The following is a 21,705-nucleotide window of genomic DNA, read 5'->3' as shown; positions in this document are numbered from 1 at the left end:
AAAAAGAATATATAGAGAAAGACAGAACAATGTGCAATTTGCTCTGAACTGCGAGCGTGTCCACAATGTGTCATGTGAGCAATGTAAGGGCTGTTCAGATAAACTGATGGTGCAGAACAATGGGAATGTTCAAACAAATAGGCTACTCATTGAGGATAAAACATCCAATTGAGGTCTAGGGCTCTAGGCTAATAATCCTCCCGATGGAGTATACACGCTCTATCTGCCGCTTCTTTCAGTCTACAGGCGATAAAGAGGGGAAACTCAGGGTTAGTTGAAGAAAACCTGCCAGTGAGCAGGCAAGGCTCAGGGAGTATGTTGCCATGGTACGTGACTCAGAGGCGAGCTGAACCGGCTTTGTGAAACCGAAAACCCAGAGTTTCCTCTAACTTTGAGTCAACTAACACAGAGTTTTCACTTACGTAACAGCTTTCTGAACTTCTGACCAAAATGACCTTTTGAAAAAGTGCAGAGGACATTAACGGGGTTACGTCCGTGGTGTAGGTTTATGTTAGGCTCCTTGTATCGCATTGCATTGCATCGTATCGCATCGCATCGCATCGCATCGCATCGTATCGTATCGTATCATATCATAATCAGATGAGACCTCTCTCCTCTCCCCATATTTTCAAACAGTTTTCAGAGTGATCCAATGAAGACATAGCAGATTTCAGGTGAACGCTCATAAAAACTAAATCCTGGTTGGATTGTGGGCAAAGTGGAAGGGGCTTGAATGAAAGCAGTAAATATTTTGCTGTGACATCACAAAGTTGCACAAGGGCTGGTTTTATAGCTCTGTTTCTGAATAAAGGATGTGTGGACAGAGACTTTGATACTCTCACAATATCAATAAAGAACCTTGACCTGCTTTCTAATCACGCTACACATGGATATCTCACTTTACACATTGTAGAACCTTTACATTTCCACATTGTAAGTGCTTCATCAGGAACAAGTAGCTGATGAGCACAAACAACGCCTGAGGTCATAAAAAACAGATTATAAAAAATATGTTATCATTTTATGATATTACCAGCAACAATATTGTATTAAATTCCATCTGGATTCCTGTGCTAGCAGAATAAAACAAGACCATCCTAACAGTCTGGTTTATATCCATGTGATTGTCCCCTTTTTTTCAGTTCACTGCAAAATGTGGCTCATTGAGTTTCATATGAAAGCCTTTGTGTCTCAGCATCGGACTGAGATTATTTTCCGGTGGCAGATCAGGCTTGTCTGGAAGCCTTCAGGCTGATAAAGTGGGACACAACAGTGATAGTCACCCATTATGAATGATGCAGTAATGCTCCGCTTACATGGGTTTTTGCTATATTGGCGATTTGTAATTGCAGTGTACGGAAAGTGTGTTTTTTTTAAGACTTGTTTTTAAACTCTGTTTTTGTGCAGATATTTTCCTTTGGAAAAACTGTGAAATAAGACTCAATGGAGTTCTGTTGATGTGATTAACATTTTTTTCTCCACTGCTTCAATGCATTTCTGCCAATGTGAATGCATTCATTTAACTTTTAATCAGGGCTGTATGTAGCCTGTCTGGCCTGGGGGTTCAGTAAAAATGGGTAAACTTGCTTTGTGTATTCTGGTATGTCTAATTGTGTAAATCCTTCCTGTAAATACATTTCTTTTTAGAGGAAAACAAAGATACTCTGAACTTTAAATGTAGTTTTTCTTCTTTTTTTCTTTCTTCTTAACCCTAACCCTAAACTTATGTCCCAACCTACGTACGTGAGACGTGTTTATTTCAGAAATGAAATGGGCTTCTTGCACAAAATGTGACCCTGCATGTTTGAAAACTGTGAATTTACCTTGTAATTACCACTGCACCCTCACTAGCAAATGACCCAGAGTTCAGTTAAATTGAGATGTGAACAGGTCATTTCAGGAAGTAAATCAGTTTATTTCCCTAAAACATTCAGGACTTTGCAAATCACTAAAGCACAAGTTGGCCCAAGCCACAGAAAAAAAGGCCAAGAGGAGTCAAGATAGATGAATAATGATCATGCCCTGCCTGACATTTCCTCGGTTTTGTCTCTTTCTTTTCTGTCTTACATTCAGAGAAGCAGATGCAGCTTTAATTCAAACTTTGGTTAAGGTGACAATTTGCTACAGAGAACACCCTCTGGGGCATGAATTTGCTATTTTGAAAACTGAAAAACATCTTTGGTTTTTGTTACACCTGCTCTGAAGACTGCACTTTTGTTTCCAAGAAAATACAGAAATGAAAGGTAAAAAGACTGTTAGTTACTTTCATGTCTACCACCCATCCACCCACTGGTTCTTACCTTTTCTGCAGACTGGGCCGTGCCAAAGAAGATGGGTATAAAAGCCAGCCATACGATGCAGGTGGTGTACATGGTGAACCCGATGGGCTTGGCCTCGTTAAAATTCTCTGGGACCCCGCGGGTCTTTATGGCGTAAACAGTACATGTTACCATCAGTAAGATACTATAACCCAATGAGCAGATAATCTGAAGATCTGTGATGTCACATTTCAACACCCCTCGTGCCATTTCTGGGTTGATGGTCTTCTGTTCGTCATAATCTATGATGGTGTTGGGTGGATCCACCCCAAACCAGATTAACACCCCCAGCAGCTGGATCGAGATAAGACTGGATGTAATTGCTAGCTGTGAGGTGGGGCTGATCAGTCTGGGTGCTGTGACGGACTTCTTCCCTTGTTCGAAGATTCGGTAGATGCGGTTGGTTTTGGTAAGGAGGGCGGCGTAGCTGATGCACATCCCAAGACCCAGGAAAATCCTTCTGAACGAGCACACGCCAACATCTGGCTTGGCGATCATTAGGAATGTGATGATATAACAAAGAAATATTCCAGTCAGGAGAACGTAGCTCAGCTCCCTGCCAGATGCTCGGACGATGGGCGTATCATTGTAACGTATGAAGGTAGCCATGACGAATATCGTAGCAATGATGCCAAGCATTGCCAGGAAAACCGGAATCACCGCCCAGGGTGAGTGCCATTCCAGTTTAATGATGGGTATATGCTGGCAGGCTGTGCGGTTGGCGTTGGGCCTCATGTTGTAGGTGCAGAGTTTGCAGGTGAACTCGTTGTACTGGTACTGGTAGCCATCGCAGGGCTCACAGTGCCAGCAGCAGGGCATGCCTTTCACCACCTTCTTCCTCTCACCAGTTTTACAGGGAAGGCTGCAGACAGAGCTGGGAATCTCCTGCTCGCCCCGAGGCCACTGCATGTCCTCAATCTGGAGAAAGAGCACAGGGGAGGCAACAGACAATTAGAGTCATATAGGCTTAATGGGCAATATAAAGGAAAACAAACAAATTCATGACCAACATTCAAAGAGTCATTACTATGTGACTTGTCTGGAACCAGTTTTTGACTTGAAAATGAAACTCATCTTTAGAGGTCTTACTTACTTCTATTAGGTTACCTTGGATTATCAACTTTTTAGTTACCTTCAGCCAAATGTGACATCTTACTTCTATTAGGTTACCTTGGATTACTTACCAAATTTTTAGTTGCCTTCAGCCAAATGTGACATGAGGAAACACACTAGAAACCAAACCCTTTTCTCTGTGTGTGAGTGTATCCCAGACAAGGTGAAACTTCAAACTTTACTATGCTGTGAAATCCATTTTAAATGACTCCAAGGTTATGGTGTCTCAGTCTCAAATTTGCTGCCCTGATTTTATCTTCTAGTTCTTATTGCTGATGCTAAACAAGTAGTTTACTTTGGCTGTGGCTTGTTACTCAAGCAAAGATCTCATTGATTTGACAGCTTGATGGCTCCTAATGAGTAATGAATACTCTATTAGTGGAACATCAATATGGATTAATTCCACCTGGATTATACTGTAGCTCTGCTCTGAACATAATCTTACTTATTGCGATGTATATATGTATACAGTATGTGAGTAGAGATACTTCTCTACAGGGGTCAGTTTTTAACCCCCCCCTGGCTTTGGAGTCTTGAATAGGTCTAAGTTTTCCCGTGCAGAGCTTATAAGCAAATTTGAGGCATTTGTACTAATTAATTCAAGTTATGAATTGCTTTATTGCTGCTGTCATACGTGGAGTTGAGCACGCCAAGTCTGCTGATTACCTACAGGATCATATTTCCACCACTACTGATCAACACATACCCCTGCTGTGCCTCTAAGCTGACAGTGTAACGTCATAATCAAACATCATGTCCACCTTGTCATGTCCTCCTGGGGATGATTCTACCTCAGTGTCAGTTGTCAGATTCTTGACAAAGTCTTAAACATGTTGTCTTGGTATGTTGGCTCTATGCTATTTGCTCATTTATGTTTAAAATCAGCAGGGGAAGAAGCTATTCTGAGCTTGTGTCCTGCAGACAGAGCTCCTCTCCAGACTTAGTGCCATTTTACCCGGGTATTCAAGGACTTATTAAGGGGTCTGATAGAGCATCGCCGTTGTTACTCTTGCTACTACAGCAAATGCTCTTTGTTGGATGGGCTTCACGTTTGGTGACTTGCTTGACCTGCTATATTTTCAAGTTACCCTCTCACATAAATGACAACATGCACAACGTTGACATGTATCATTGGATATATGTACTTTAGGTGGATACATGGTTAATCTCATTAATAAAAAGTAGGATTAAGTTTTTACAGTAAGTGTTACCATAATGTTTAATATTCTGTTTGAAAGGGGCATGTCAGAGAGTTGATAAGTATTCTCAATATTCAATTTTCATTGTGCTATTGTATGACATTAGAAATGAGCTGAAGAAAGAACCTGGTGATAAAAAATCTTCCACCTGGACCTGGGAAGAACCGATGGAGGCAAGAAAACCCTGCTATGATATTGTTGTTGATTTTTTTTCTTCTTCCCAGACAGATATCTGGTCTCTCTTTGAAGGATTTGAAAAGACCTGGAAGGATTTCAAATGCTACTGTGACCCAGAGAAGATCAATTACACAGTGCTAAGGACACCTTAAAACACATTATCTACAAAGACCAATCTGAATCAGTCTTTGGTTCCAGACACCAGAGGCTACGCTTCGGAAAAGGTTATAAAAAAACCTTTATCACCACCCACCATCAACCAGACTCTCCCCGGGCTCCCTACATGCTATCAAAAAGCCAAGTTGATAACCTGGGATAGTTGGGGATAACAGGCTGCATCAAGCTAACAGCCTGAGTCAGCCGAAGGCTTGTATTTGGCCACGGTGAGAATTCAGAACCACAACAAAAAGACAAACTCCAAACAGCCCTCTAATCTTCCTCCCTTCCAAAGGCAGCAGGCCAACTCTGAAGAAAAGGAAAAGAAAAGCATTTCTTCCCTCCCACACATCTCCTGCATATGTTGCACTCTTCCTCATACTTCGTGTCTTTCCTATTATGGTTTTCTGATCATATTCATCAGTCTCTGCTTCCACACATCCATCCATCACTCCCACATTTTTGTCCACTACACACCAGGGTTTTTATTGCACGCCGAACACAACAAAGCGACACATGGACCATCAAATTTACATGACCGGCTGACACAAATCCCTGCTGCTCCTCCTGAGTAATAGCTTATATGCAGGTGAATGTGTCACCACATTTAGCAAATGAAATGTTTCAAAATCTGACTTGCCATGTAAGAAACAAGCTTTACTATACAGAATTGATGAGTGGCAGAGCAGCGCCCCGGTTATAGAATGACTCACGGCTTCACAAATTTAAAAGGGATTTCAGACTGGAGATTCAATGGGATTGAAAATGCCTGCAGCAACGTCGGGTCAATCATTTCGTAGAAACGCCATCTGTCTTCTCGCTTCCGCAGTGGTCAGGAGGGCTGCCAGCCACCGCGCCATGTTCAATAATTCACTCAGGTCTTTGAAGAGGTGTCGCAGCTGGTGGAGAGATCTGCATAAGAGGTCATCCTGGTCTTAAATCTCTGACTTTGTGCCCCGACAAAAGTCCACATGCCCCCGCCCCTCTCCCCTTCACCTGAAGATCAGCTTGAGCGAGTGATTATAACTCCCGGGGTCCTCAACTCAGCCTACACTCTAACAGTGATGTCAAAGAGATGAAACAGTGTGGACTTCATTGGAGAAGGTTAAAGAAGAAAGATGCATCAACAGATTCAGAAACCAAGAAAAGCAGCAAATTAAGAACAAGAGGAGCAGATCGTTTATTTCTTTCACCAGTATTCTGCAGAGGATGAGAAGAAAAGGAAGAAGAGGGGGTGAGATTTCTCTAGTACACAACCGCCTCCTCATCTCTCTCACTGTCTTTGTCTATTTCGGTCTGCCTCTCTCTACCTCAGTTCCCGTTGGTTTTCTTATCAGTCCCGGGCAGACCTTTGCTCCTCTGCCTTCCTCTGCTCCGCTGTCAGACTCCACCGCCGATAAACCGTCTGCCCACTTTGATGTCATTGTAGGCTGCGGGTCAGGTGAACACTTAAAATGGCCTGACATTAGCTTCGCTCTGAATAAATACCTTGTAACCTGTCCAAAACAAACACGCCACCTGGGAGGAAACAGAGAGGGAAATGTGTGCTGCCTCTGCAGATACAGGAGGAGGTTCGGCTTCTCCTGTAGCAGCTCCTTCAATGCATTTGTGCATCATCAACAATGTCTTGTCACACATTTTTCTTCTCTTTTCATGTACCATACCTTTTTTAAAAAAAAGTATTATCCCGGGATCCCACATTTGTTTGCTTATAAAATTCAATAATTAAGCAACAATAACTGAAATTTTCCCATAAGGGTCCCTGGGATTAAATTTAATCAAATAGAGGTTATGTTTGGTGCATGTGGGCGGGTGTTTTCCATCCATGGACTGTTAGCTGGGAGCAGTTAATCCATGCACTCATTAGCTCCCTCCTCCTCCTCCGCCCATAGCAGTTCCACTGTGGCCGCCCAATGCTTATATCCACCTTTAGGGGACCAGGGACCCCTAAAGGCTGGAAATTGTGGGATCTATGTGCTGTTGCCATGGTTATACTGTAGCTTTTCTTTTTTGGCCTTGAGTCTCCACTGCCCCAACCACCACTGCTTCTCCCCCCGCCTTCTTTCTCTCTGATTTGATCCTGATGTTATCGGTTCATTATGTTGCAGCTACGGTAAACTGCTTTTAAAAACATGGCTTCTGGCCTGATCTGACTCTTTGGTTTCTTCTCTTCCTGCCTTCCTACCCATTCCTTTGTCCACACATGCTGCAGCATTTTTCCATCATAGATATTTCCTCTTCCTTCTGTCTGCGTTTCATCTCTAACCCTTGGTTCCATTCTTCATTTTCACCCACAATACAACACAAAGGTACATACAAACACCTTTACACTTCTCATAACTTCACCAGTGAAAAATGCTTAGACTGCTGCTGATTTTTGATAAATCAGTGGCTTATTTACTAGTTTTAGTTCTCCTGAAGGAAAAGGAGGTGACATCAAATATGACAGAGCCCACAGATATATTTATGGTTTATCTATGATAGAACTAGCTGCCAATTAATTATGCAAATAATTATTGCTATTGTTTAAGTTTCCCTTTATTATCATACATGTCCTACCAATTGTGGCACACTGTCACTGACCTACAGGCAGCAGTAACACACTATGATCTGCTGTAATTCCACAACACAGGGAGTTGAGGGGTTGACTGCAATCTAATGAACATGGATGTAAGCAGCAATGCCAGCTTTAAACTAGTTCTGAAAATGTTTTGTGATGCACACAGCACATTTGTGAGACACAGTGGATGTAAACATATCCTTTGTTTGTTTACAAGAAAACACCACAGGGCTTCTTTAAATCCACCGATGAGCAGAAATATCCACAAAATAAAGTTTCCAAATGCCCAAGCAAACAACTGTGAAAACTTCTACTTTTTTGTTTATGTTTTTTAAATTAAAATCACATCCTGCTAGAGCGTTGGCAGTAAGTTAATAAGTCTAACAGTAACAGAGACTGGCACAGTCATTAAACAATATGTATTACACAGGAATTCAACACAGGAGGCTGGTGTTTGAAACAAATATTTTATGTAATTTTTCTTTTATCTATGTCTATTTGACAAACCATTTTGTTGTTATTGTACCTACAATAACAACAAAATGGTTTGGGACCAACGTTTCAACGCACAGTGTCTCTTCAACAGGGCTTTTTTTTTTTACGCTGATGAAGACGCTGTGCGTTGAAACGTTGGTCCTCTGCTGCACTGATTAAATACATATCACCAGTGATTCATGAGCTCCAGACTTTTTCTTTGGAATTTTTTTTTGTTTTATGTATCCATGACAACCAAGCTCCATTACGCTTGTCATGCACGTGATGTCACGGTACTCGGAAGTCGCTGTGGAACGTCCACTGAGTGAAGCGATTTTCTCCAAGCCCATACAAGTCTAACATGTCTATCTTTGCCAGCATGCCAGGACTGCTAAAAATCTTGAGGATACGTCTCACTTTGACCGAGTTACATTCAAGAACTTGTTCTCAATGACGGAAAGTAAATTCAGTGTAACGACGGTCGGCATCCGTTGACGGATATTTATTATTTTGTTCGGTTTAACGGCGGTTGGCAACCGCTGACGGATATGTCTTCTTCTGTTCGGTTCATGACACGGATCCATGGTTTGGTTCCTGTTGTTGTTTGTTGATGTTTCCCTTTACCGGGCGGACTGTGAAAGCTGCAGCACGGAGGCGGGACTTCCGCCGGGTGGCTCGTTCCGACCAATCAGAGGCTAATCGCAGCAACGCACTTCCGTCAGGCCAGACTACTCTGCAGGTGCCGCGGTCACACTGTGTGTTACAGGATTGTTAGTGTCCGTGGAGCAGACGGTTTTGGGGAGCTGGTTGTCGATTCCTTTTGACATCAATTTGTTTTGATATAACATATTTTATCCAGTTTATGAGTCCACCGCTATCCGCCAGCACGTTGAGGGAGGTTTGTTTTGCCACTCAGTCCGAACGGAAGGGGCAACGTGACGTGAACGCATACCCTCTATTGCAGAAGACACTAAGGGTTGTTGTTGGAACAAATGACCTTTTTGGTTGTTTGGGTTCGGGGACATGTTAGGATGGTCCTGGTTTGTCTAATCATCATCATCATCATTCACCCGTCAATTGACCTTTATTAATTTCTGACTTTTCCTCTGGTGCCGTCATCAGGTCACATTTTAATTGGTGCAATTTTTGTTTTTTCATCAGCCACCTTCAGAACTAACAACAGCAACAACCTCAGTTGCTACTAATCACCAAGGTGGACACACTAAACTAAGATGGTGAACTATTTACTTGCTAAATTTTAGCATGTTAACATGAAGCTGTTCGCATTTAGTTCAAAGCACCGCTGTGTCGAAGCCTGGCCTCTCAGAGCTGCTGCCTGGCTGGAGACTCATTCTGGCTGAAACTCATTTCAGTATTTTCAGCTGTTACAAATCACTCATGCCCTCAGAACAGAGCAGAGGAGACAGGTTTTCTATGTATATGGAAATATGGAAATCCACCTTCGTGTTCTGTGCAGCAGTCATCCACTGTGCATAATGGCTCCTATCACTTGTGACTAACTGTCTCTGTTAATTATAAAAGTGTTCAAAACTCAAGCATCTCTCAGCTGAGTCAACTGAGATCTCACCACTACCACACACACACACACACACACACACACAGAGCAAAAGAGAGAGTTTAGTTTCCTGCCCGTTAATGTGTGCCACAGTCATTAACTTGGTGACTGTGGATCATGATTAAATTGATTAATTGAATGGAAAAGGAAATAAGTCCCCTGGATTCCTGGAAGGCCGTGTGCAGCTGAATGTACATAGTTAGCAGATTAACAGCAGGCCTGACTGACAGGAACCAATTGAGAAACAGAGGCAGAAAAAACAGACTAATCAGACAACTACCACTGCTCAAAACAGAGTGACTGCAGCGACGGCTCCATCCCTTACTTCAGCAATATGTTTTAATATCATACGACTGCATTCGAATGACAAATACTCAGTGCAAAACCAGTTTTTCTTCTAGGCAAACGTCACAGTTTGATGAACTGTGAAAGCATTCGGTCTGCTCATTAAAGGGTGTGTAGTTGGAACAGTGTGAGACTGCTAGACAAGCAGGGAGACGTCCATCCTGACTGAATTAATGATGGAAATAAGACAGGAGTTGTAACAGTCTAAAATCATTTAAAAAATCATCCAAGCACATTGATTATGACTCACTGTAATTTTGAAAGGGGCAGTACCACTCTCATCAAATAGTTTTTCCAGGGTTTTTATTTTATCATCCTTGGTTTGTTTCATTCTCACTTGACTGTTGCCTGTCCCTTTTAACTTCATAGCAAATATTGTAACAATAGGAAGGGATAAAAAGTCATCCACACTTTTGTTTCTTCCAGATTTAAGTATTGTATGTGTGCTGCCAGGTTTTTAACACATAAGAGACAATCACAATACACCAATTGATTTTAAAGCAGAAGTAAGTGAACCGTTCGTTTTGGCTAACTTCTTGTCAGCCGATGGAGTTAGCAGCCTCCGCCCTCGTCTCTATGTCACCACATGCACGCACATCCCTTGGCTGCACACAGAGAGGACCACCCCTTTATGCCGTTCTCTCTCCTCATTGGATAAAGGTTGTAGGATACAAGGAAAGTTTTCTCCTCGACTTACAGCAGAGCAGAGTGACTGACAGACCCGTGTTTCAGACCAAACACAAGTGATTGCCGTCGGAAGATATAACTATTTAAGACTTATATTAACACAAACATTCCGCTTACTTCTGGTTTAAGATCTGCTCATTGCTCATTTTTGAAAGGCTTTGACTTCCTATGAACCTGACCACAGCCTAAGATTGTTCAGCAAGAGACTACCATTAGTTTCTAAATCTTGACTGGTCACTAAAGGTGTCTGAGCGTTTGTAATTTGGGCCCAACTGCCCAACTGTTTACTACGAAATAGATTAGTTTGCCATACCCATATGATACATCCAAGAATTAATGTGATTTTGTCATATTTATATTCAGAAATTTTATGGATAAGGAATATATTCCTCAAAGACACATATTAATTTAACAGATTTTTCCACTTCATTCATTGATATGTCAGCACAAACCTTCTTCCTGTGTGTTTGGATGACATCATGACGCTGTCCGTGGTGCTGAAGTAACAAAGAGATATTGACCACTTTGGTCAAGACTGAAGTATGTCAACAGCTGTACGGGTGTTCATGTTCCCTAGAGGGTGAAGCTTTGTGGATTTTAAAAAAAATCTGTCTTTGTGTGGAGCAGCTGATTTCAACATTTGTGACACTGCTGTTGTTCTCCAGTGCTGAAAAGGAACCAAAGAGTTTAAAACTTGCTACAACTATTTATTATGTTTAAACAAGAGATAAGAAAAACACTCTTCTTCACCATGATGAGACTTTCTTTGCAGAGGCAAGGATTAAAACAGATTTAAAGCTGAGAGCAAAGTATCTTTAGTTCAGTTAAGCTTTTATCATAATCCCAGGGGCAACATGTGGGGTACTTCACAGGGGTTTTTTATTTTTATCATAATTTTACCATTATTTTTTAACTCTTAAATGTTGCAGTGTTTGGTGACTTGCTGTGACTCAGGATTATTTAAAAGGAAATAATGAAAACATTGTGTACATTAACTGGGCGGGAGAGCAGTGTTTTCCCACCACAGGTGAGGAATTGACTGCCTTTGTTCTCTCATTCGGGTGTTGAATAAATCTGAATAAAACACACTTCTAACCCTTCTTCAAAGAAAAGTTACAGTTGGGAAAAAAACAAGGAAATTTGAATAATTTCTTTCTTTTCAGCTGCATTCCTGAGGCACCACGGAGCAAGACAAACTCCAGTAAGAGCAGCACACTATTATATATCTGAGACAGTATACATCACTGAAAACAGACAGCGGCAAGAGTAAACAATTCCCACTCAATTTATCTTTGAAACAAATGGTTCCCTTGTTGTTCATATAGTATGTATGAGGAAACAGAGGGGATCTGCTGCTTTGTTAACCAACTGGGCAAAAGCCAACCACCAGAACGCAAGTGTTGGAGATATATCAGACTTTTCAGATGATGGGAGTCAATGGTATGTGGAGGGAAACAGCTTCAGCAGTGGATATAGTTCCCTTGAGCTGCTTCTCTCAGTGGTTCACTGAACTTAAATGCACGCCTGAGAACTAAACAATGCTGCAGCTCAGAGAAAACCCCAGCACTTTCTTCAATATGCACACCTACAGTAAGCTGTCAGCCATTTTTTTTTTTTTAAATGTGTGTATGTGTGATGATGAATTACATTTCCAGGACCTCTTCCCACAGAGAGTCAAGTAAACCTCCTCCTATTGTGTCTTATTTCAGTCACAAAACAAAGCAGCCCCACAGCCAACATCTGGTTAGGGCTGTGATGATAATGACCACAGCTGTGTATGTGATTACAACACTTATAGAACACTGATGTTAAAATGAGAGATCATTGACAAAGGAGGCAGCAGCTGTACAGTCAGCCATGACTGGACAACGACAGTCAGTCAGAGTGTCTACTAGAACTATGTGCTATAGCCAATCCTCATCAATTATACTGGTAGGGGCTCATAAATGATACCAAAACAAAACTGGCAGTTCCTCTAATGATATAACGAAGAGCCAGGCTCAAACAGTGGGTCAGTCCCCATTGACTCCAATGTTAAATTATCCAACTTTACAGCAGACAGTTTTGGTCTTTATGGCTTATACTTCCTCAAACTTAATTGTCCATATTGGTCATTTTCCTCAACTCTCTTATATGACCCACAGCAATGTCTCCTGAAATAGCGCCTGTATGGCTGCAGGCCGAGGACTGTATAGACAGTGACATACCTACTTTGAACGAAAAACAAATACAAATATAAATATGAATACAAATACAAAGGCCTTTGTTTCATCACACAAGTGACCTAACCCTTGCCAGAAGAAAAATAAACACACACACACACACATAAACACACTCATGCACATACAATAAACGTCAAAATATGTACTTCCACAACATTAGAAGATCTCTGTTGTAATGGTTACAACAACAGCTTTTAAGAGAAGTTATATCCTGACACAGACTTCTACATCACTTTTCCCTATGCTCCTGTTCATAATTATTAAAATCAACAAAATGTTACTATGGCTCATAATAACACACTGTCGAGAAGCTTCATTTTTTACAACACAGTTTTATAACTTCTAAATTCTAAATTCTATCAAGGCTTAACGTTCTGCATAATTTAGGGTGTGGCCACTTTTGACAGATATGCGAGTGTCTGCTTGCCATAAACCAGTATGCACCAAACCCTCAGCTCCACTCATGCCCCAGCTCTGGGTGACATCACAACATGCATCTTCATATACAGCCTATGGATTTGATGCAGCTGCATTCACCTCACAGCTGAACCAGGATGAAATAATTGTTTTGAACACTACACATTCACCCTCATTCATTCTAAAGTCGCTGCCGATAAAATCATTATTTCACAACTGTGACAATGTAAGTATAATCAGGTTGAGGATAAAAGATTCTGTCAATGTTTAGCTCATGCATTCACTGTAAGAACTGGATACTTTAACCACAGTCACGCAGCCCACAACTCTCGCTGTGCTGCTTTCATTATCACGCTGTATACACTGAAACACCAAACTGAGGGTTTTCAGTGTTACACAGTTGGGAGGCTGATTTGGAAAAGCTCAGTTTTGGGGAGAGAAAAAGCAACATTTTCATCTGGATGGAGAACATCAGAGAAAAAGGCTCATTTTCGCTGACTTCATGTGGACTGTGCTGATACATTAATTAAGAAATGGGAGAGCAACATTTCAAAAGTGCTTGTCACTTAATCAGGCTAAGGATTTGAACCAGCACCACACAGCTCTCTGACGTGGGTTCATTAACCCTTGGTGCTCGTGAGCTGCCTGTTCCTGCCATCGCTGTCCGCTCCAAATCTCTCCATCTGACTCATAATGCAGCTGGAAGGGGCTGTGAGGGATTGCTCTCACAGAGATCAAGGTCAAATTTCATTACTCCTAATGAGGCCTAGCACCCATCAGAATCTCTCTCCTCCATCTCTCTCCGGCTCTCAGACATGAAAGACAAGCAGCAGCAGATTTCTGAGCCATTACAGATAAGACTGCGGGAGAAAAGAGACACTATGTTCTCCCTCGCTGCTGGGTCAGATTCACCTTTAATTTTCAAGAACATTCCACTGGAGACGTTTTTTTCCTTTTGAGAATTGTTTTGATATTTTACATCTTAAAAAAACAAACAAAAATGATCTAAAGGTTTTCAGGTCTTTGCAGCAACATTAGTGAGATTTTGTGTCTTGAAAGGACATGAGTGTATCTCTCCACAGCACGGAGATGAAATTTGCACCATTAGTGACTGAATGTACTTCATCACTTTTTTATTCAAAGCATAAAACTAGTAGTATTGCTGTCTGGATGCTGTCACCTATGTACATGTGTGCTTTGCGTATTTGTAAATGTGTGCCTATGTCCATGTATACATATGTATATGTGTGAGAGAGCTTGTCTACTGTATTATCTTGTCTCGCCCTGCTGGGTTCCAGTGCTCCTCTTTGAAAGACACTATAATCATCTTGTCAGATCACTGAGCTGTTTCATGTATTTTTGAGGAGTGGAGTATGTGCTTCCATCCCTGGCCATGCACGGCGACATCACAGAGACACAGGCGACTGGAAGCTCTCACAACAACGCTGAGATCAACACGTGCAGTCTTATCTATTCACTTTATTCTGCTGTCCTGCCCTTACAGTAGTCACATGATAGAAACATGTCTCATCAAGAAGCAACAACATCCTGTATAAATAGACTGCCAATATACTGCTCTCTGGTGATTTTGAAAATCTTGAATTTGAAATAAAACATCCCAGTTTTGCTGTAAAGAAAAGTTGATGTTGAAGTAGAGGCTGACTGGAGCTGTAAGCATCAACCTGTCAAGCTGAACATTTAAGCCTTGGATAGGCCACTAGAGTGTGTCTCCAACAGGGAGTCAGTCCCCAGAAACTCTCATGTTAAAATGTCCCACTGTCCAGAAGAAATAAGCATGCTATCAGCAGGGCCGCCCTTCCCTATAGACATTCCACGCTGCAATGATTTACAACAATCAACATCTGACCAACCACTGGTCAGAGGCTGCAGGTGAAGAGATGGTGTCCAAAGAGACATCACAAATTAGGATGCACAAAAAGGAAAAAAAAAACAAGAAGAAGCTCTCGCTTCACTTTGAAGGTGGGTATGTTGTTGAAATAAAAATGTAAAATTTTGCCCGCATGAAAACCTGGCCCTGGTTTACAGCAAGGTAGAAAAACATTCTTATTCTCTACAGCTTATTTTCTCCTTCATGATGACAGTAAAGGGGATGAATTTTCATATAATTGACTTGATTGCATCAAGCCTCACAGTTACTGTATAATGGAAGGTGCTACTTTGATCGACAGGAAAGTGAGCATATGCTTGCTACAAATCTGCATGCACTGACATACCCCACCTCTTTGCTCTATTGGATTAGACAGGAGTTCAATGGTGTGACATTCTGGCAAGATGGCAACAGCAGAGCAGCTCATTTTGAGCTTTAAAACTGTTCTTCAGCAATCTGTGATTAAGGTCCTACAGTCTATTGTCCTCTTGATTCACAGCCATTAGAACCACCACAATATCAGACCTTCACTACATGTACAATTTCTGTCACTCACTTGTTTCAGTAAAGGTCTTAAATTATGTATTTTATATTAATTATATAAATTATATATTTTTTCCTTTTAAAAGTGACGGAAACTCGCTGTAGGAAGTATGAAGGAAACAATATTTCTGATATTCATTTTGAATAAACGTCACGAAAGCAACAGGGGAATCAGAGAAGAAGTTGCTTCTAAAAGACTTCATCATGTTTTCTGTATTTATGGCTCCACAGAAGCTAATCACTGCTGATTCAGCTGCTTTAACTTTAAATGGGAACAACTTCACAAAGATAAATGTAAAAACATAAATAGTCCACAACCCACAGCATTCAGTGACTAACAGTGCATGACAACTGTTCCAGTCTCTGAAAGCATTATGGGAACTGTAGTTCCATAACTAAACCCACGATTATTCACTGAGTCAGTAATTAAGACGAAGTGAACTTGCTTGTCAGTTTCCCAGCTGGATATTACTCCATAAATAAAAACACAGATATTTGCCCTGAGTTGAGAACCTGCAGGCATACAAAAAACAAAAACAAATGGCATTGTAATTTCATTGAATGCTCTGAATTTCTCATAAAAAACAGTCCCAAAATATACAGCGAAAGCCACTCCCAAACTTGTACATAGCATGTGAGAGCAGCCAAAACAGACAAACAAAAGAAGAGAAAATAAGCAGGCTCACAGATTTGAAAATATGCTGCTGTGGTATCATCACAGTTTTAACCTACTTACGCAAAAATTGAGAAAATTCTCTTCTTGCTTTGAATTTACAGTAGCAGCTCCTCTTTTTTTCCGTTACGTAATGTACACAGGAGTAGAGGATAATGTATTTCTGTGTGCAGCTTTTACGGTCATAAAAAGACACGATATCCTCTGTTTCCTCCTCTCTTTGCTGACGTTGATTCTGCATTCCCGGCCTGAACACTGCTCCTGTTGGGAGACCAGCTCATTGTACTTCTCTCTCATTTCTATCTCTCCACTTCTTTCCCACTTTCTCACTGTCTGTTTTGCGGCATTTGCTCAGTGACCTTCCTTTCTTGAAGTGACACTGATTTGCCATCGCAACAGTAGTGTCCATCTCCTACAGCTACATTACAGACAGAGGCCACACACAGCGGAGGAAAGGACAAGGTCCAGATATGTTTCCCTCTGTGTGTGTCTCGCTCGTCTGATCTCTGTCACAGGACACAGTCTCACACTGTCTGCACCACACCATGAAGTCCATGCTTCACATTGTGTATTGTATTTTTCACAGTTCTATTCTGAAATGAATCTATGTGACAGGTTAAAAGAGTTTCCATCCACGTATTGAGCGGATTTTAACAAACACAACCAGAGATGACTGTTCTCTCTGTCACATTGCTGTACAGTACAGCCACTACAAGTGCCGCACAGCTAACTACATGTACCCAAGCAAAGCACATGACATTAAGGACTACAGTGTCCAGGGGCCAACACTCTCTGAGAGTCATTTTCTGACTCATTCACAGAGACGCACATGCTACAACAACCATGTGAAAGACTTCCTCCAGTCCCACCTCGCCGTCCTCTCCGGTTTACACGATGTGTATACCCCCGAGGCACAAAGTATCACGTAGCATGCAGAATCAATTTTGTCCTCTGTAAGGACTAACTGCCAGGCTAATATACAAGGTGTTTAGCAAAGTGAGGAAAAAAAAGAAATTACAAGTGATAAATTGAATTAATCTCAATCGAGGCTTGGGATGGGATGAAACGGGGTCTCCAGCCTGGAGAGGATTAGCAGCAGATGTCAAGTGAGAGGAGGGGGAGAAGAGAGGAAATGAAGGAGGCAGAAATATTGTCTGTGTCCTGTGGTGTCCTTGCCTTTAATACTAAAAAATAACACCCTCTCCTAAGTGAAGACTCTGGGACCAAGTTCTCGTATAAATAAAAAGTCGTGAAATTGACAGAAACGCATTAGGATTGATGGAGAGGTGAATTTTGTCCCAAGCCAGAGCCTGTAGAGATACTAAACACAGTTTTGCAGGGATTTTGTTGTATCAGTGGCAGTTTGCAGAGTCATCACCACAAAGTGCCGTTTTCTAAATGAAGCTGGTAATCCCATATCAAAGCTATGGACTATTTAATCCTCCCATAGGAGTTCACCAGAGGGTTCACATTGTGGTGGAGCTTTGGACACATAATCCTTTTCCCCAGTTGCTTTTGTGTATATGTGTGACCTCACAACTCTAATGTACAGACTGTATGTCCTTCAAGACGTGGTTAACGTGTTTTGCGCTCAGTGGGAAAACTGGTCCAGGAACAGGGTTTAGTCGTTGGGTATCAAATGAGGAGAACTGTGACTAAACGTTGTGTGGTGCTGACTGAACAACCACAAGTTACCAAGCTTCTGAGAAGGCAGGACTTATGAAAAGCTGTGCGCCGTTTTTAAGGCTATTCTAAGACAGTTGCTGCCAAACTGTAGTTGCTGTGTCTATGCAGCCCTGTGGGTTTCTCAATGTTCTACGCCCTTTGAATTAGTAGCACAAAGTTTGGTTGGGAGGTATGAGTTCATTCGCACTCTCCTGCCACCTGAAACTCACAGCAACACGCTGAAACTTCTAGGGACAATGCACTGTTAATGTGCTGTCCATGTGGTAGGACACAGGCACATCTGCAAACAAGCAGGTGCGGAGAAAGTACCTGTGAAATTACTTGTGTAAAAATGTGCTCAGGCAGAAGTTCAAAATTTAAATATCATTTTAAAAAGGGGAAGAAGAGATGATAACAATATCATATCATAAATCTATTAAAGAACACCAAGCTGCAGGTGTATATGCTTTGGTATTTCCAACTGCATATATTTTCCAGGTGAGAAGGGCACCAAATGTAACCACTCAATTCTTGAAAGCACCCTGCAGCCTGCGAACACAACTGATGATTATGCTACTCACTCAGTTGGCAGTTTATACAAACACCTGAAACAAATGCTGCTGATAAGATAGTTCTGCAATTTCAATGTTAATGTTGTTGTTGAGAGTTGCTGCTTCACCTGTGCGATCATTGTGGAGGATGTAGTGTGCGCATTACATTCCTCTATAGATGGGACAAAATGATAGACACACCAAGGCACAGACCATAGAGTAGCAATATTAAGCTACACAAATCACAGCTGCTGCAGAGGCAGAAAAGGCAGGAGATGTATAAACAAGGTGAACTCCACAGCAGCTGCAGCTGACAAACACAGACAGAACACTGCGTTGCTGGGCTATGCAGTAGTTGTTGATGCTGTTGATGCTGATCCAATCAGCAACCTCTTCTCTGCTAAAGCTGCATCTGACTCCTCATTTGACTTTGGTTATTTGCTAATAACATTCTTTGACAATTTCAACTGCAAAAGTAAAATACTTATCTGATAGTTCGACTATGATTAAAGTTTGCAACCATTTTCTACCACTAAGAACGAACACACAGGCAGGCACGTATGTTGCTACCTCCACACAACCCGTGAGAAGTAAAATCTGAGGTTGACTCAGATCAGAGTATCAGAATTGTTTTATCACCTCTTCTCTCGTCTGACATGTGGAAGCCAAAAATGTCAGACTTCAAAAACCTTCAAATCACACCTTTTCCTCAAGTGTCAATGTTGGCCTCCATCATTCACTAATAGTGTAACATGATTTTTATAAAGATCGACACTAAACCTCACCATCAGAATGAGTGGTCACACCTGTGTCTTCAGTTATATGGGGATGAGGGACAAGCGGCTCATGTCCCATCACTGACAGGTGACACTGTGTCGGTTGCAGCTGATAAACAGCTGAAGCCACAACTGCACAAACAATAAAGCAATGGACCAATGGGCCGGAGCTAATACACTGGTGGCTGCTGCTGAAACAGTACAGAGGAACTGGGTTAAGGTTTTTCCAGGAACAGTTATCCCCATGTCGCACCGGGTTCCCATGGTGATCACAAACTTCTCCTCTTAAAAGCTTGTCCAACAACAGCAGGATCAGATGGAAGGGGGTGAAGACACAGAGTGGATCCTTTTGTGCCTGTCCACCGAAAGGAGCACAGTGGAGACTGTGTAAGGTCCAACTGACAAACAGGTCTGCCTTCACCCATGCCGTCTGTCAACATAATTTCAGGCTTTGCGCAAGGCATCCCGGTGATCCATGACTGCAGGTCATCTGTTTAAGTCCATCAAAAGTGGTCTGTTTCGTATGCCAGGACATATTTTATATTAACAGCTCAATGTCACAAATCATAGCTTTGCTCATCCAACAACGCAGGAGATGTGTTCTTTTAGGTGGAAAAGTTTTACAGATTTAGGAGGATAATAAATGTCAGGAAGAGTGACACTGCATTCAGGATCCAGCAGCCTTCATACCAATAATCACTGAGTGCCAGGTTTACAAGAAAATGCTGCAGATGTGCACAATTCATCACATTTGTGTCTACAATCTGCTGCTATTTAGCCCCTGATTTACTGGGACTGCAGCTCATTAGACAGGCAGCTCCAGCACTGAACCTGAGACTCAGTCTGAGAGGGAGGTGGAGGATTTATTTAAGATCATCATCCTCACACAATAAACGTTGATCTCAATTCCCAAATATTTACATAGATCGCAGTTCAAATTCACCAAAGAAAAAAAAACTGCTGTTATGACCTGATTAGATGAGTTATTAATGTTTATATCTATTTTTCTAAAAACGGCAGAAGGCCTTATACTGTATATGTACATATATATTAAAAAAGGACACTGAGAAATCAGAAAAACAAATGAACAGTGTTCGATAAATAAGTTTGGGGTGGAGGTTGTTAAACTGGCACCTAGAAAACAGCTGTAGTAAATTTGACCCAGAGCATCGAGTTTTTGCCCTCCACAATATATAGTTTAATTTAATTTATTTGATAGGGACAATGCAGGTTAACATAGTAACACTTCCATTCGTTACAAACAAGTCAATGTGACTAATGTTCTGCATACAGAGATGATAGCTAATGCTAGTTTCCAACTCCCATTAGGCTTTTAGTAAAAGAAAGAAGAAACAAGTTTTCATTCACTCTGCAGCATGATAGTGAGGAGATTCCATTGTGTAAAAATACAGAGCTTGATTTCAATTTCAACATCTATCACCGAAAAAATCAAAAGAACACAACAACATGCGTGTATACTACTAAATGTGATTTGTTGTGGGGAGTTTTTAGGCTACAAAGTTAACAGAGTGCCCGTGTGGCGCAGTGCAAGAGTTGTCCTGGTGCAGATTATGACCACATAAACCCTGACAGAGAGCCATCAGAGCGAAACACTTTCTGATTGACCCATTAAGCCACAGCGAAACAGCCGTGCCATTGAGGAACTAAAGACACAGAAAAGAAGAATCAGAAGAAGAAGAAATTGGCAGAGGCAGAAATAAAATGCTTATTTTTCTCACTCACTCTCTAAAACATTCACCTGTTGTTTTCTAGGATCACAAGCTCGTAATGTGTGGAACAATTTAAATATGTTTGTATGTCTCTTGCCTTTATTCACATGCCAGACATGTGATGTATGAGGACAAGTTGGGTTGATCATATATGTCAGTGTGGCACATTAGGATAATCCATATGTAACATGGCAGACACACTACCCCAGGGCCAATGATTTTTCTCCATCTCTGACTCGTTCAACAGCAGCAGGTTCAAACACAGGTTACTAATCTTCTAAATATGCTTATTACTCTTCTGCGCCTTGATCTCTGAATTGCCTAAGTAAATCAGTGTACATGTAGGTTGCTTAAATCATATTAGGTCTGACTGTCACGCTTGAACATATACTTTCGGTAATAGCTCCCCTTAGTAGTGCAGAGAGTGACACACACCACGAAATACACACAAAGGAATTATGAGGATAGAGGGAAAGAAGCAATAATGGGAGGCCTAATAGCAACAGCTCTGCCACATCTGGCTTACCAGGGGCTATTGAGGTGAATAATTTAGTGTTGTGAAGAAGCAGAGACATGGCCTTGAATGCACAAGCAGGGGGAATGCTGCAGATCAAACCACAGCTACACTGTCGGAA

General features: G+C 41.5%; 1 protein-coding gene across 2 annotated transcripts in view; it reads right to left on the bottom strand.

The window, feature by feature from the left end:
* The window catches only part of grm7 (glutamate metabotropic receptor 7), a 304,574-nt gene that overhangs the window by 41,145 nt on the left and 241,724 nt on the right, over positions 1-21,705 (bottom strand). For both annotated transcript variants that reach the window (XM_085776778.1, XM_085776777.1), the window contains exon 8: positions 2,301-3,236. In XM_085776778.1, the coding sequence (XP_085632904.1) occupies positions 2,301-3,236 (936 nt within the window). The remainder of the gene's footprint in view (positions 1-2,300; positions 3,237-21,705) is intronic.

The sequence above is a fragment of the Trachurus japonicus genome, chromosome 5, assembly GCF_045865225.1.
Source record: "Trachurus japonicus isolate A0001 chromosome 5, Traja_1.0".
In the NCBI taxonomy this organism is placed as follows: domain Eukaryota; kingdom Metazoa; phylum Chordata; class Actinopteri; order Carangiformes; family Carangidae; genus Trachurus; species Trachurus japonicus.
This window is presented reverse-complemented; position numbering and strand designations above follow the sequence as displayed.